This window comes from Chlamydotis macqueenii, chromosome 3 (assembly GCF_036417535.1).
Source record: "Chlamydotis macqueenii isolate bChlMac1 chromosome 3, bChlMac1.mat, whole genome shotgun sequence".
Classification (NCBI taxonomy): Eukaryota; Metazoa; Chordata; class Aves; order Otidiformes; family Otididae; genus Chlamydotis; species Chlamydotis macqueenii.
In genome coordinates, this window is record NC_141558.1 from 66,586,971 (window position 1) to 66,602,521 (window position 15,551).

General features: G+C 48.5%; 1 protein-coding gene across 1 annotated transcript in view; it reads left to right on the plus strand.

Moving 5' to 3' along the window:
• Positions 1 to 1,351: 1,351 nt before the first annotated feature.
• ACSS1 (acyl-CoA synthetase short chain family member 1) overlaps positions 1,352 to 15,551 on the plus strand; it is a 39,245-nt gene continuing 25,045 nt past the window's right edge. Inside the window, exons 1-2 of the mRNA XM_086744395.1 lie at positions 1,352 to 1,649; positions 4,623 to 4,719. Coding sequence (XP_086600521.1) covers positions 1,352 to 1,649; positions 4,623 to 4,719 — 395 coding nt within the window. The remainder of the gene's footprint in view (positions 1,650 to 4,622; positions 4,720 to 15,551) is intronic.

Sequence of the window (15,551 nt, forward strand, 5' to 3'; positions counted from 1 at the left end):
CTTGAACATGGGACGTGCTTTGTCTGCCCAGGCTCTGGGAGTGAGTTGAGTTGGCGCTCGGGTTGTTTGGCACTTCTTAAGGACGCCCAGACCTTGCCACTCTAATGGTTTTTGGACTCTGTGCCGGGAGGCTGGACCAAACTGCCTAAAAGAATTAGTTTCCTCATGCCAGCAAAGAGGTCCCTGCTATGCACAGGGAAGAAGCTCTGTGTTACCTGCTGTAAAATCTCTCTGTTGAGGCTTTGCACTATAAAGTCAGGGTTAAATCTGGTCCTGAGATTAAGATGGAGGAAGACATGTCGTGATACCAAAGCCAGGAGCTCCCCGTTGTGGTAATGGTCATGCTTGCAGGGCTGCCAAGCAAAAAGTGGATGTGTACCCACTTGGAGAGACTTACCCCACTGCGAGCAAAGAGGGGACAGGGGTATAACATGTGGCGCTGTGCACTGTGCAAGGGCATGTTGGCCACCTACCCACGTGCACAAGCACTGTCTGTGCACGAGGCCTGGGCACGCTATTTGAGGACCATGCCACTGCTGGGCCAACCTCGTGGCCGGTGTCTGGGCATGTGGCGATGGATGTCAGTTGTTGGCAGGACAGCGTGCGTATGCGCTGAGTGTTGCTGTGTGCGCGTGGAAGCGCGTGGCTGTGCCTGGGCGCCCATGTTTGTGGTGATGAGGGTGCGCGCAGGGATGCATCTCTGCCTCCCTGCCCGAGGTGGTGCAAGTGCGGGGTGTATCTCTGCGGGTGACTCTGGGGGCGCAGAGGGGATGCTCCCAGGGCTGTGTGAATACAGGGATGCATTTGGGTAGGTGCCTCTCTGAGTGGAATGTACCTGTGTGAGTGCCATGGGGGTTCCCAAGGCTGTGAGGGTGCAGGTCTGTCTCTGGGTGTGGGATGCTCCTAGGGGTGTCTTTTGGGGTTCTCTTGGGGCTGTGCAGGGTGCAAGGTGTCTTTGGGTGTGGGATGCTCCCAGGGGTGCAGAGGTGTCTCTTGGGGTGCTCCCAGGGCCATGCGGGGTGCAGGGGTGTAGGGATGTCTCTGGGTGTGGGATGCTCCCAGGTGTACAAGGGTGTCTGTGGGTGTGGGACGCTCCCAGCGGTGCAGCGGTGTCTCTTGGTGTGCTCTCGGGGCCGTGTGGACATAGGGGTGTAGGGCTGTCCCGGGGTGCGGGGCGCCCTTACTCCCTGGGAGAGCGGGGTCCCCCAACCCGCGGCCCCACCCGGAGCCGCCGCGCCGGGGCAGCCCCTCCCCGCAGGCAGTTTCTCCCGGCGGGCGGGGGCGGCGCCGGGGCTGGCGGGGGCTGGGCGGGGCGCGGCCCCGACGGCAGTTCGGGGCTGTGACGGCCCCGATGGCGCTGACGGCGGCTCGAGCACGGGTGCTGCGCGCCCTCAGCCGCCCGTTCCCGCTGGGACGGGTCCCGCTGGCCGCCCGGCGCCGTTACAGCAGCGACGGGAGGGGCCCGGCCGCGCTGCCGCCCGGCGGGTACGGGGCCTGGCAGGAGCGGGCGGCCCGCGACCCCGCCGGTTTCTGGGCGGAGGTGGCGCGGGGGGTTCTGCGCTGGGACAGCCCCTTCCACACGGCCTGCCAGGCCGGCCCGGCCGCCGGCACCGCCCGCTGGTTCCTCGGCGGCCGCCTCAACGTCTCGGGTAAGGCGTCCCCCGGGACCGCGCCTCCCCCGCAGCCCCGCCGGCCCCGGGGCCGCCCGTGCCCGCTTCTGCCTTCGGGGGAGGTTTCCCAGCGGGGCGGTTTTGGCCGACCCTCCCCCTCCCCCTTTTTGAGGAGGGGAAAAAACCCCCGAGGATTTCGGTTGGGTAGCGCTGGGAGAAAGTCTGCGCTGTGGCCCCGCTTCATCCCGCGGGAGCAAGCCCCGGCGCCGCCCGGGGTACAGCTCGGAGGTGAAGGCTTTTAACGGGGATGTTATGTTTCTGACCTTCGTTTTCAGCTCCCGGCAGAGCCCTTCAGTCACCGGTTCAGTAGCGCAGGAGCTGTAACGGCTCTGGCCGCCTTTTTTTTTTTTTGACAGCAAAAGAACAAACCCTCCTCAGGCCTTGCAGAGAACGTCTCCTGCCAGGAGGGGGTCCAGCACCCAGCATCAGAGGGATTGTAGCCAGGCTTCTGTTTTCGTGGATTCCTGTTGAAAGGGAGATCCTGGCTGAGCACAGAAACGTTTCAGGAATCTGTTTCTTTCCTCTGTAGAGTGGGATCAGCACCTTCTTCTGGATCCCGCGTGGGTCAGGTGTCTGAAATCCAGATATTGCTGGGCCTGATTTGAGATCGTGTCTTGGGTCTGGTTCTTCAGCTGGCACTAAACGCCACTTAGTTTCCTTTGCATAGGTAAAAAGAAATCGTAGACCACTGAAACACAGATGCACAGAATTAAACAGTTTTGCTATTGCTGGTTTTCCTCTTTTAAAGCACGATGGAGATGGGACTTGGCCATGGCCGAGTGGCTGGTTTTCTGCTAGGAGGCTCTGGTTTCATCCCTTGATCTCTTCAGTTTGAACATTGGTTACAGAAACAGGGCAACTGTTCAGGTCCCTGATCCAGAGCATCCCATGTGCCCGTCTCCCAGCACAGCTGGACCACAGGCAACTGAGTCACTCCTGCTTTTTGCCTGGGGAGACCTTGTGGTAGGATTTGAGGGAACTGTGAGCTTCAGCACTCCTGGTTTATTGCGCTGTATCTGCTGGCCAGGAGAATAATTCAACAAACTACTGCACTTCCAACCAAGGTGCCGGGTTCTCAGGAGCACATCTTACTGAAATGAATAATTTCCAAGCATTGTTGAGGAGGCAAGAACACGTATGGAGAAACCATTAGGATATAGTAGTAAGTGGAAGGTCACTAAATTCTATTTTGTAAAATGAGCAAAAGGCTCTCATAAGCCTAAGATCAGGAAGGAAATAATAGCATCTGGCCCTGCTTCACCTGCCAGTTCTTACTGAGCAAAGAGCTAAAGCTCTCACTTGGCTCAGCGGGGGCTTGCTGCAACAGAAATTCCCTCTGAGGGCTAGAATGGCTGTTCATGCGTAAGAAATGCTGCCTGGGCGATGAATCCCCGTTAATGTGATTTACTGTAGTGTGGCGCAATATGTGAGGGTGTTGCTGCAATGAGCTTGGAGGTGAGAGTTGCCAAGGGTCGCGGACCAAGCCGCAGTAGATCCAATTACCTATGGACGGATGGCAGAGGAAACCATTGTGTACCTGCTTAAAGCATTCCTCATTAGAGCTTTTGTCTGCCCGTGTGGTATTAGGATGACCTAAGAAATGGCTTTATCTCCTTTATTTTTATAGTATTGCTGTAGGAATTTACATCAAAAAGTAAAAGACTTTAAACAGCTGAAGAGGGCTTTTTCATATTTTTTAGATTGACAGTTGTTCTTGCAATGAAATACACCAAATTCTGAGGAATTTCGCTCTCTGTGCAACTTTAGGGGCTCATTCCCACCTGCTGTGTGGTGGGGCAAATCAGCTGTGATCACAGAACAGCAGAAGCTGACTCCTGGGCTGTGGTTTACATAAACTTCACAAGTTGTGACAGCAATACTCAGCTTTCGTTGCACTTAATTTGTCTAGAAAAATTAAATCCTTTCCCACCAGTATTAATGTTTCCAGGAAATATGATCTGAAACTCAGCATTTTTAAAAAGGCTTTCTCTGAGTTATATAGCAGTGTGCCTGGCTGGTTTTTAATAGCTGTCTACTGAAATGAAGTAACTGCCTTTGGAAAATTATAATGAAATAAGTAAGCATAGTTTAGGGTTGAATTAATGCTTTGCAAGGTTAATCTCTAACCATCAGGCAAGTTGCTGCTGAACATGCAGGCACGTTTCTTGGGTTGATTCTCTATAAGCTTATAGAGAATGGTGGGTGCTCTCCCTAAGTCCACTTGAGCGTCTCACGTAATTGTTCAGGTTTCCTCTACCTGTTTTTGTTACGGGGAGAGATGCACCTTCAGAAGGTGATTTTATACCTTCAGTTTTAGGAGGTGTAGTGCACAGCTTGAGACATGTTCATCTTTCCCAGGTGTCTGGTAATGTGTTGATGTCTGTACTTCATGAGTTCACCCTAGATCCTAAAGTTTTCAGTTAGCTGAGATTCAGCTCTTCCATTATAACCTGAAATAAAAATGTTTCACATGAGCTTTAACTGGAAAATTCAAATGATACAGTACTAAAAATGCAAGCTGGGGAAGACCGTCTGTCAGATTTATGTAGTGAGATGCTGCTCTGGGGAGCAAAAGCATCAAAAGAGTGTCTTGTCTTTGTGCTGCTGGGACCAGGGGAGAGATTTAGGCTGGTTTATGCTTAGCCAGTGGAGCTAAGCTGAGCTGAATCAGCTGAGGCCTCTCCTGAGGATGCCATCTCTTAAGGCAGCTGTACTAATTAAGTGTAGTATTCGCACACTAAGGATACGGCAAAGGACAGCTTTACCAGTGCTACAAGTGCTACCACTGTAAAGGACAACTTCCCTGTGTTATAAAGGAGTGCGTAGCTGGCTAGCTAAGAAATTATCTTTCATCCTCACCCTCTGCTAGCTTCCTGTTACACTTGACCAACCTAATTTTACAGAGCACCTTGCAAATGATCAGGCTTTCTTTAAACCTCTGTTTTCTTACAGTAAATTGCTTGGATCAACATGTTGAAAAGTCTCCGAACAGAGTGGCTTTGATTTGGGAGAGAGATGAGCCTGGCACTGCAGTGCATGTCACATACAGGTATGGCACCTTCTCATGATGTTTTGTGATGCCTGGCAATGTGTGTGTGTGGGGGGCGGGGGGGGCAATGCCTGGCAATGTGTGTGTTACAGGGTGAGAGGTACAGCGGATGTAAGTTAGTGACAGCTACTGAAAATTTCAGATTGGCATCTGGCATCATCTTCTGGTTATGGGGTTAATCATTGTTCTCACCTGCTTGTTTTCTTTTTGCTTGTTAGAAGCATTCATGGGAAAATCTCTGTGAGTGGCCTTTGGTTTCACCACAGCAGCAAATGTCTTGTTGCAAACATCTTGTGTTGATGGTCAATAGCATGATACCGAGTTCTGGCTGGAGGGGACTGGAAGCTCCCAGTGCTCCTCTTCTCCATCCTTAGTGCAGTTTAGAGCAACTTTGAGGCTGCTCTGAGTGATGCCGGCTTGTAATTGTTGCTTTAGATCGTAGGGTTTGTTAGAATCTGGCAGTTCTCAAGCATATTTCTCTTCTCTCTGCTATGTGTCCTCATTTAGGAGATAGGCCTGCCTGCAAATATGCCTTTTACATCATCTGTCTCCCTAGTGAGAAGTGAAGATTTCCCATACTTGTATGTTCATCAGTGTGTATTTTAGGGAGCCAGATGTTTGATCTGCTGGATCAGAAAGCAGAGGAAACATAGAAAGTCCTGGCATCTGACTCTTTTACAGAATGTTTTCTGTAGCTTGTTGGTAGTTGGGATTCCTGGAGCTTCTTGAGTCTAAATAGGTTCTGGTGGTGTGGTTCACCTCCAGAATTTATTAAAGCTCCTGAAAACATTATTCGTTGGATTGAGGAAGCTGGTCAGCAGGGAGGAGTGGCTGAACAAATAACTTTGAGAGGTTAGTGCTCCATGCAACAGAAGTAAACATTATCTGATATAAAGCTGTGGAAGAAGTGGGTTGGTTTTAATCCTGGTATTGTTATTTGACAGGCTGTGTAAGCATGTTATGATATAAATGTGCTGTAACCAACTGGGTAGCTTGGCTAAATGCTTTGCATTTTGCTTTTGCCATTCTGGTGGTAGAAAAGGAGATGGAAAAAAGTTTTCCCCCAGAGTTTGGGGTGGTGTATGTACTTTTACTACTCTCTTCATGCCCTAGGTGTGAAACTGGGAGTAGGTCAGAGGTAGGAATTGTACTCTGATTAACCTGAGAAAGCCAGGTTGGACAGGGCTCTGAGCAACCTGATCTAGTTGCAGATGTCCCTGCTCCTTACAGAAGGAGTTGGATTAGATGACCTTTAAAGGTCTCTTCCAACCCTAACGATTCTATGATTCTAAGGAGAGGAGCCTATCAGATAGCACAGCCTCCTTTACGGCAACTTTAGTCTCTCCCTTAGGCTGTGCTACTTGGAATATGCTGAGCTGCTTCAGACCCTCAAACCATCTTCTCGGGATCTCTGGAGATATGAGAAGGCCTTTCTGAACAGCAACAGAATGCTTTTTTTTTTTTTTTCTTGGCCATTCCAAAAAGTATGTGGAAGAAAGCGTATTTTCAACTTCTGCTTGTATTTGAGAGCCATGTTCCTGTTTCTTCCTGATACTCTTGGTGAGATGTGACTGCATTTGAGTCACAGTGTCTCAAGAGACTTTGGTCCTATGACATGGTAAAACAGGTCACTTGATTCTCTGCTTATCTCATTAAGTCAGGAACAGCTTTGATGAAAACTAATATTATATGGGTGTGTATGCAAGGACAGAATCTAAAGTTTTTCCTTTTCTGTGATCTTTGGGCTGCATTTTTAAAGGTTTTTAATGGGGCAGTAAGGTTTTCCAAGGTGTGTTAGCCCTGACCTCCCTTTGAGGCTGAACTTAGTTGAAAAATTTTTGCAGTAGTGTCTTTTTTTTAGCTGGACCTTTTGTGAAGGAATGCATATCAGAAAAGAGGTGGCTCAGAAACTGTGATGCCGATTGAGTAATCCTCGGAGTGCCTTCTGTAGCAGGGTGGTCTCTGCATGCCAGTGTCAGTGCAGGACAGCTCCAGGGTAAAGAGGGAATGAGAGGGATGCTGGACAGCAGGAGGACCCAAACTCTGGTGTCTGTGGCAGAGATGTTCTCCTTTCCTTAGGATCTGGATGTGCAGTTAATGGGACTGCAGCCTTCAGGTCATGGGCTAGGAAGGTAAAGACTTTAATTTGGCCACTGCCTTACGGACAAGCTTTGAGGAAGGTCCTGGAATCTCAGCTGGGAGGTGCCTAGGGCTTACATTCAGAGAAGTACAAGGCACCCATTATTTTTCATTATCTACTTTGCAACGCTTGCTGCTGTGAGCTTCTCTTTATAGATAAGTCTTGGGTGGCACAGGGAAGGTAGCGGCTGCTGGCGTGAGAGCCCTCTCTTCTTCTCTGGGGAGCTGTCAGGGGCAAGAAAACAGCTGAGTGCTGGCCCCTGCAAAGGAAGCAGGTGGCTGTGCAGGAAAAGGGCTGGAACAGGCTTCCTCCTCCCTGAGGAAGGGAAAGGCCTCAATCAGTGGGACCTCCTCCATGCATTGACAAGAAACACAGCTACAGTGGTGTCGTGCTTAAACCCCAGTCAGCAATTGAGTACCACCAGCCACTTGCTCACCCTCCCTCTCCCCAGTGGGATGGGGAGAGAATCGGGGAAAAAGGACAACTCATAGGTTGAGATGAAGACAATTTACTAGGGTAGCAGAGGAAGATGATGATAATAATACAATATAGGGATAATAAAATTTACAAAATGGATGATGCACAATTTCTCACTATCCCATGGTCCGATGACCAATGCAGCCTGCCCTGGGCAGTGATTGTGGAACGAAACCGAAAGCGATCCTAGAACAATCCTGAGCAGTGAGAGAGAGACCCAGAGAGAGCTGCCCACTGGCCAACCTTTGCTTACATACTGAGTATGATATCTATGGTATGGAATACTTTTTTTGGCCCATGTGAGTCAACTGTACTGGCTATAACCCTCTCAGTTTCTTGCACAATTAGTGAAACCTCAGAAGCTGAAAAAAGTCCTCAGTTTCTTTAGCAACAAGTAATAACATCAGCATTCTTCACATACTAAATCCAAGACACAGGAGCTACTGGGAAGAAAACTAGCTCCATCTCAGCTGAAACCAGGACAAGTGGAAACTGCTGTCCTAACTTGCTCATCCTCAGGAGAAATAAGAGCCTCCGTTTGCCTCTGCTGCCCCACTAACTGCGTGGCTTGCACTGGGCAAAGAGCTGGTGGGGCTCTGCTGTAAATCAGCCTACATCCCTATGCACGCTTGTCAGCAAGGTGGGTTGTGTTTATGCAAGTGCTTGTGCAAGGAGAGGAATCCAAACATCTCCTTATTGGCAAAGATATACAAAGCCATGGGTGAAACATTTCAGTTTTGCTTGAGTGATGATTGCTGCCCTTGCAAGCTCAGTTGTGATGATCTTTTTCACTGCTGAGTTTTGCCCTGTCTCTCCAGCTGAGGCAAATCATCCTTTCAAGGAAAAAAAGTTCCCTGGCCCCTCTTGTGCTTTTTCCCCGTCCTGGGTTTCATTTTTATCAAGCTGAAAATCAGCTAAGTTTCAAATTATCTCCAGTTTTGAATGGGAAGGCAGGAGACTTGGTTTTTTTACTGTTTTGTGACAACATGGCATGCAACCCTCCTGAGATTTGGTGGCTGCAGTCAGCAAAGTGGGGACAGATCACGCCAATCTGTTATTGAGAGGTCTGGCTCTCTGGACGCTAAACCACCATAAACTCATGGGTAGGGCAGTGGTGAAGTAACAGTTAATCCACCATCGTGTGCTGCTGTGAGCAGCCAGCTGACTTTATTGGCAGAAGGGTCCAGCCTGTCTGGGAGTGTTTTGTCCTGCTCTGCGGATGTTGTCAGGGCCCAGGAGCTTTGAAACCTTGCAGAGGAATTCCCCAACACATTGCTGAGCCTGGGTTTTAATTAAGTGCCTTATATAAGCAGACAGGGTTGGTGGCTGAAGCTGTTGGGTTGCAGCCTTCGTAAGCTCAGCAACCGGGAATGTTAAAAACAGCAGCTAAAGTTATGCCAGACCTCCCTTTGTCTGACATGAGGTTATTTATTGTCTCCAGTGTTCCCTTGTTTACCTCGGTCTCCGCAGTTTGGCCACCTGTGAGCCAGTGTCCCCTAGCACCGCAAAATCCTATGGATATTGCCAAAGGGAGCTGTGTGAAGAAGCGGGCAGCAGTCCTATTAGCTAACTTGTTTTTGCAAAGAGTTGCAGGCTGGGTCTTGATGGTGGCGTTTTAGTTTACAAAGGAGCTCACTCTGATGTAGAAAATGCTGTGGGCAGAGGGAATGTTCAAAATGCAAAAAGAAAGTAGGGAGAGGAAAGCAGAAGCAGAGGGGCCAGAAATTAGGGTCCTAGGTAGCTTTTCTTAGGGTCCTATGTAGGTTGGAGAGAAGTGGTTGGACATCTTCATTAGCCACATCACAGATATGCCTTTAACAAGCCAATGGATGGTGGTTTCTCAGCTCGAGCTGAAATGGTTGAAATTGTATTAGAGATCACACTGAAGACTGCAGATGGAAGCCACGTGGATACTTCCCAGGCTGTGCAATACGGAAGGTGTTGCTCATTGACAACAAACTTTTTTTCCTTTGTTCCAGTGTTGGCTTCTCAAGTTGAAGTTACAATTAAGTCTTGCCCAGGCTTTCCGCTTTCCCCATCCAAGGCAGCTCAGGGACTTTTCACTTTCTCACCTGAGAAAGGCCACAAGGGGTTTTCCTTGCCTTGGGTTCAAGATGTCTGCAGGAAGGCTGGAGAACTGTGCCTGGTTTAGCAATTGAACCTATAGCCAAGACGCCTCATGTCAAGCTTTATATTTTTCAGTTATTCTCACTAAAATGGAAAAAAAATTGAGTTATCCTTTTGGGGAAAAAAGGAAACACATGTTTTCTCTATTTAGCAAAAAGTGAGGGAAATTAAGGGTTAAACGGAGGCACTGTCACAGAAGCTGCAGTGAGGAGTGAATAGGCCAGAACATTGACCCATGAAGAAAGGATGGCTGTGAAGACCTACTGTGTCCTAGGGGACTTGAACCCACATCTCAGATGGCAGTGCTTGCAGTGCTGTGATCGCAAGGTATAGAGGCAGGCTTCAAACTGGGCTGCTCCACAGTAATTCACATAGAGCAACAGCTAGGAGCTGAATTATGTGGGTGTTAGGCTGAGAGATGCCCAGGTCTGTTTGGTTTTGTTTGTTTGTTTGTTGTTTTTTTTTTTTTAAACTAACTCGTTTGGGGCATTTGACCTGAATTTTAAAATAGTTTCAGCCTGACCCAAGCTATGGTTCAAGGAAATAAACTGGTCAGTGCAAGAAATCCTCAATTCAGCCTTAGCACTGAGGCAGCAGAGAATATGGCTTGTGCTGAACCTCCTAAACAGGCACTGTCAAAGCTCGTATGTGGCATTGGGTATATTAGGAAAAATGTCTAGAAATGCTTTGCAAAAGGCTGCTTTGCAAAGAAGGTCTTGATGTGATTTTTTTTTTTTTTTTTTTTTTTATGTAAAAAGAGCTGTGTTCCTTTGTTTAGAAAGCCTCAGGCTATTTTGTCATGGCGAAAGATAGCATCAGAGTTTTTTGAAAAATGTTTCTGCCAGGCATCTCTAAAATGTGTCAGAGAAATGCCATGTGTTGGTGATGGGTTTTACAGCAGTCATCGTTTGGGACATTGAGCGATGGGCTTTGGAAACACACGCACCGCTATATCTGGGGAGGGATCTGGGAGAAATGTGGTCTGGTAGTTTCTGAACAGAGATGTAAAGAGAAGTGCTGCGTCTGTTACATTAAACAGAAGCACTGGCCTGAGCAGTGATCTGCTGGCTCTGCTGAGGGGACAGCCGTGCAGGTCTTGTGCTTAGAAGTGATGCGGTGATAGCTGAGGAGATGCCTGCGTAAAGGGTGATGAGTCTCTAGCAGAGAACAGTGTTAATGCTCAAAGTCCTATTTATGGGCAAAAAAGGAAGCACAGATTATATAGAGAGAGCTGAGAGTTTATTCTTAGTATAATTGAGCCCTTAACATTCTGATCTTATTAGTTAAGATGTGATTATTACAGAAAAGGAAAGAAAGAGGTCCTGTTGGTTACCACTTTTGTCCAGCATCAGGTCCACATTTCTTTTACTGGTCATTTGCAGCATGGGGGCCACCAGTGCCAGCCTGTGCGCCAACTCTTTTTGTCCCACACCTGTTCTCCTTCATGCCATGTCCTGTGCCTCCACTTCTCAAGGCCTGTTACCATACCAAGCCTGTATTTCTTTATACTACCTGATTATGCCAGGGTTGTAAACCCATGATGGTAGTGTAAAAAGATAAAGAAGCAGTAAAAAAAAATAGCCATAGTTACCTGGTGAATTAGAAGAATTGCCCTTCAGCTAAACCAAGAGAAGCAAAGCTTCAGGTAGGTCAAGAAGAGCTCAGACAGAGCGAGCATCACAAGCGGTGTTCCAAAGACCTTGCAAACTGACTACAAAGCCTGTGGCGTGTTGCTTGCCATGGCAGTACTGTGTTACAGGGTTGCGGGGACACAACAGGAGCAGACTGCTCTGTCCCTGAAAGAAGATGGTTTTCCAGCAGGTCATGACATGAAACAGCTATGTGAAGGGCTTGCTCCAAAGCTGATGGAAATCAGCGGGCTGTGGGTCAGGAGAGCAAATTCAAGAGCAGCTCTGCGACCTGGTGATGGTTATGAATGTGGAGGCGGCGATTTATGTGCAACCCAGCGTCTCTCTGCTGATGTTTCCTGCTGGCACAGGGGCAGAGCCAGCTCTCTCTGCAGGGCTCTTGTGCATGGCATTCAAAGCCTGTCAGCGTGTCAGCTGCACTGTGAGCAGGCGTGTCATTGGGGTAAGACGGTCCTTCCCTCTGATTTTGGAGGTGCAGAGTTGGGATGGGTAAATTCATGTGAAATCCATGTTCAGCAGCTACCTACCCTCACACCTGCGGTACAGTGAGTGGCTTGGACTTGTCCACATTGTCAGTTGAAATATAATGTTTTCCGAAAGGAGGTCCAGAATCTCCTTCATGTGTCATAGTTTTTCACCTTCCCTGCCCATGTTCATTAGTGCGCCTATGATCTCCCTGGCTTACTTTGTTACATATACTATACATACTGTTCTTTCTCCTGTGCAAATGGCCTTGCCTCCTGGGTCAACTGATTGCTGCTTCCCTGTTCCTCAGCTCCATCCTGATACTTTACCCACTGGAGTGGCATCTTGCTGCCTGATTCGCTCTCTTATTTGCCTTCAGCTCTTATGATCTGCTTTTGCAGAGGCGCTGCAGACCATTGCGCCATGAATTGACTTTGCAATTTCTTGGCTTTCCCTGTCCAGAGGGGCTGCGTGCTTCCTTTTTTTTTGCGGCACATTTCCTTCTCCTGCAGCGGCTTGGCTGAGATCTTCGTGTTGTCTGCTTGGCTTATGTGTGGGGAGCTGGGCGTCCCGGGACCCTCCGTGTGCCCGGCGACTTTGTCCACGTCCAGTAGTTGTCCTGCCTGCCTCAGCTGAGCACTGTGTGCTTGGGCGGCTGCACTGAAATCCTTTGGACTGCAGGGAGGTGGCCACGCTGTGAGCATCAACTGGGGTTTTGCCTTTCTCTCTCTTCTTGTGATTTACAGAAGCAGTGCAAATCTACTCTGAGCCTCTGGGCACCCTCGTCCTTCACTGGCAACAGCTGAGCCCTTTCAGGGTAGACATTTTAACTCTAAGCCTCTGCTTCCTCTACCCTTCGTCTGTACCCTATGTTTCAGTGCAGACAGAAACTAAGTGAAGGTGCCTTCTTCTGCACTGTCTTGCTAGCTCCAGGGTGACAGCGTCTAGCTCTGTTCAGCATCTGGTGTATGTTTTTGGTAGGTGTGCCTTGCTTCCAACACACTTCCTGGGTGTGGGCGGGAGGCAGATCCTTCCCTGTGCACAGCCCGCCGCGCGCGATGGCATTGCCTCCGTGCCAAGGGTAGGGCAGTGCTGGGCCTGAGGCCAGAATTGCTCTTAGGTCTTTTAACCCCGTGTGATGGAGGAATTGCAATGCTAAGCTTGGGATTAGCATTGCAATTAGCCTGTAGTAGCAGGTGAGGAGGGTAACGGCCAAGGTTTCCTCCTGCTCAGGTCAGTTAGGCTTGTCCTACCCTGTTCTGCAGGGCAGCAACCCTGCAGGGTGCTCTTTCTTCCCTGGGACGTGTCTAGGTTAAGTACTGGAAATGTGTAACCTGCTGGCATGTGCTAATTGCCTGCCTGTTAGATAGTAAAACATATGTGAAGGAATGAGGGAGTCAAGGGAAGGATTCCTGACACAGCATTTCTGCAAACTCCTTTTTTTTTGAACCGAAGGGGAAGCCTAAGTTGCTCCTGTAGGAACCAGAAGACACACTTGATGCTCAGGGATTTGTAGATTTCTTTGCTGGAGTTCTTGGCTTCACCTTCTCTTTGCCTTTGTGTCCATTCTCCCATGTGCTGCACTGCCAGGGGACCTCCGAGGACCTTCGTACCTGGGCCTTTCAGAGCACAAAGGAGAAGGCAAAGCGAATAGATCCAGGGGTGAAGACTTGGTCCTCATTGTCTATCAGCTTGCTCACACAATCTCATTAAGCAAATGTTAAACTGGAGTTAATCATAAAAAAAAACAATGAGAGCTTCTGCCATTGTGGTCACCAAATCCTGAATAAGCAAAAGAACCATGGAGAGGCTCAGAAAGGATGCCGTAGCCAGGGCTCATCTGGCATTTCTGTTGCAGAGAGAGAGGCTGCAGCTCTGAAAGCACTTGGGTATTTTCTGTCACAGATAAGTGGTTTTTATTTTGCTTTTTCACAACTGCCTGTCTGGGGCTTGTTTCACTTCCTGTGCTTAGTTTTGTTTCTGCTCTTCAATATTTATTCACATTGTGATTTTTCTCCAGTGCAGCATTGGATTAATTCCTTTTAGTACAAGGCACAAACCCAAATGTTGGGTAGGAATTCGTTATTGCACTGAGTCACTCAGTTCATGAACTTAGTAAAAGTGAGCAAAATAGTACATCCAAACAGACTGTGCGCTTATGCGGATGAAAGGAACGTGCATGGTCATGAAGCACTTGGGAAGAGCTATTGAATGTTGTGTTGTAGAGTTTAGGCTGATCTCCAGCTGTAAGGGATTAGGAGGAAGTTCAGTCGGGGTTAATGCTGCTCCGTATCTACTTTCTGCAGGGTTGTGGTCTCTCTGCGGTGGCAGCTGTTGCCGGCTTCTGTCAGAGAGCGGGCACTGAGCACATCTGGCCACCCCTCCAAGTTCCTGTGCTCCAGGAGTGGTCTGTTTACTTGATGATACAGGAAGAGTCTTAAAATAAATAACACAAAGTGCTGTGGCTGGGATTTGAGGCTTGTTTTCCTTATCTTCCAAAAGATGGCAGGGAAGTGATATCCCTCCAGCCATCACTGTATCTGTCCTCATACTTTCTCTATGGCTGTATTGCTTCACTGCTCTCAGGGCGCAGATGGAGTTTTATCCTCAGGAAGTAAGATGCCAAGTTATTCTCAGCCCATGGTTTTGTTTTGACATTTACAAAGTGGAGCACTTGGGCTTTGCCTGTTTCCAACTGGTGTTCATTTAAAAAAAGAAACAAACCTATTTTTGATGGACCAGAAACAACATTTTATTTTATTTGCAGCTTAGCCACTAACTGAAAACTGGTTTTGTTTGTTTGGTTTTTTTTTCACAGCTATGGGCAGTTCTGGGAGATAAGGATACATTGGTAGGTTCATGCTTTACAGCTTGTTGTGGAACGCAGACCCCCAAAATTCATTTGTTTTTTAACCGTTTTTGGAGTCCCTGTTGGCATAGCTTACAGACCCCTAAAGGTTCATAGGTGACAGGTTGAAGATGATTGTGCTAGGGAGTAGAAGATGTCTTTCTCCTCTGGGCCTTGGTACTCAGCGAGTTCCTGAACCCAGGAATTTTCATTCTTGGTGGACTCTGCAAACCTCCTGTGAGCTGATGGTTGGCACCAGTAAGGGATGCTCTGCTGCCCCTCATGAGGGTCACCCCCTTCCTTGGGGTGAAATCGCTCCTCACCTGGCACAGTTATCTGTCTTCTTCTCAAAGCCCTTCCACTGCAGGCACACAGAGCTGTTCAGTTCATGACAGCATCTTGGTCCCAGACATGCCTGCTATTGTGTTATCCCTTGTTTGGGGATCAGAATAAGTGTACATGCAACTCCTTGCCCACAAACTGCTTTTTCATTCCTTAGAGGAACGTTTCTGCTATTAAGTCAGCATGCTGCAGCGGTGAGCTCTGTGAAAAGAGCCTTTGTTCCTGTTCTTGGTGTTCCCAGTTTCTCTATGCAAGAGTGGCCTGTGGTTTTACTCGGAGCAGTATCTCCATTCTGTGAGGCCATTGCACTCTGAAGCATCTGAAGTGACAACAGAGGAATTTGGGCTGTGGGTGATCTGGCTTTGATGAGAGTCTTGTAAAATCTGCCACTCACACAAGTGTCTCAGGACTTCTCCTTTTCTTCTTTATGCATGTAAGTGTATTGTTTACCCTTGCAAAAGAGAAGCTACTAGTTGTGAAACACTTCCAGCAGTTCCCCAACAGTGCTGGGAGTCTTTGGACAAAGACTTCCAGTTCATCTTGTGTTTATCTCACACATGGTCCCAGTAGCTTCTGACTGAGCCTCGTAGGTAAAAAAGGCAACAGGGATGGCTGAAATGGACATCAGCTTCTAGAGGCAGGAGGACAGCCACTGGCTTGCGGGCTGCTTTACCCAGGCTAGAGCCTGCAAGCTCTCTCTCACTCGTCCTTCTGCAGCAAGCATGGTGCTCTGTCCCCCTTTTCTTCTCTCCCCAGTGGTAGAATCAGTCTGTATTGCTGAGAT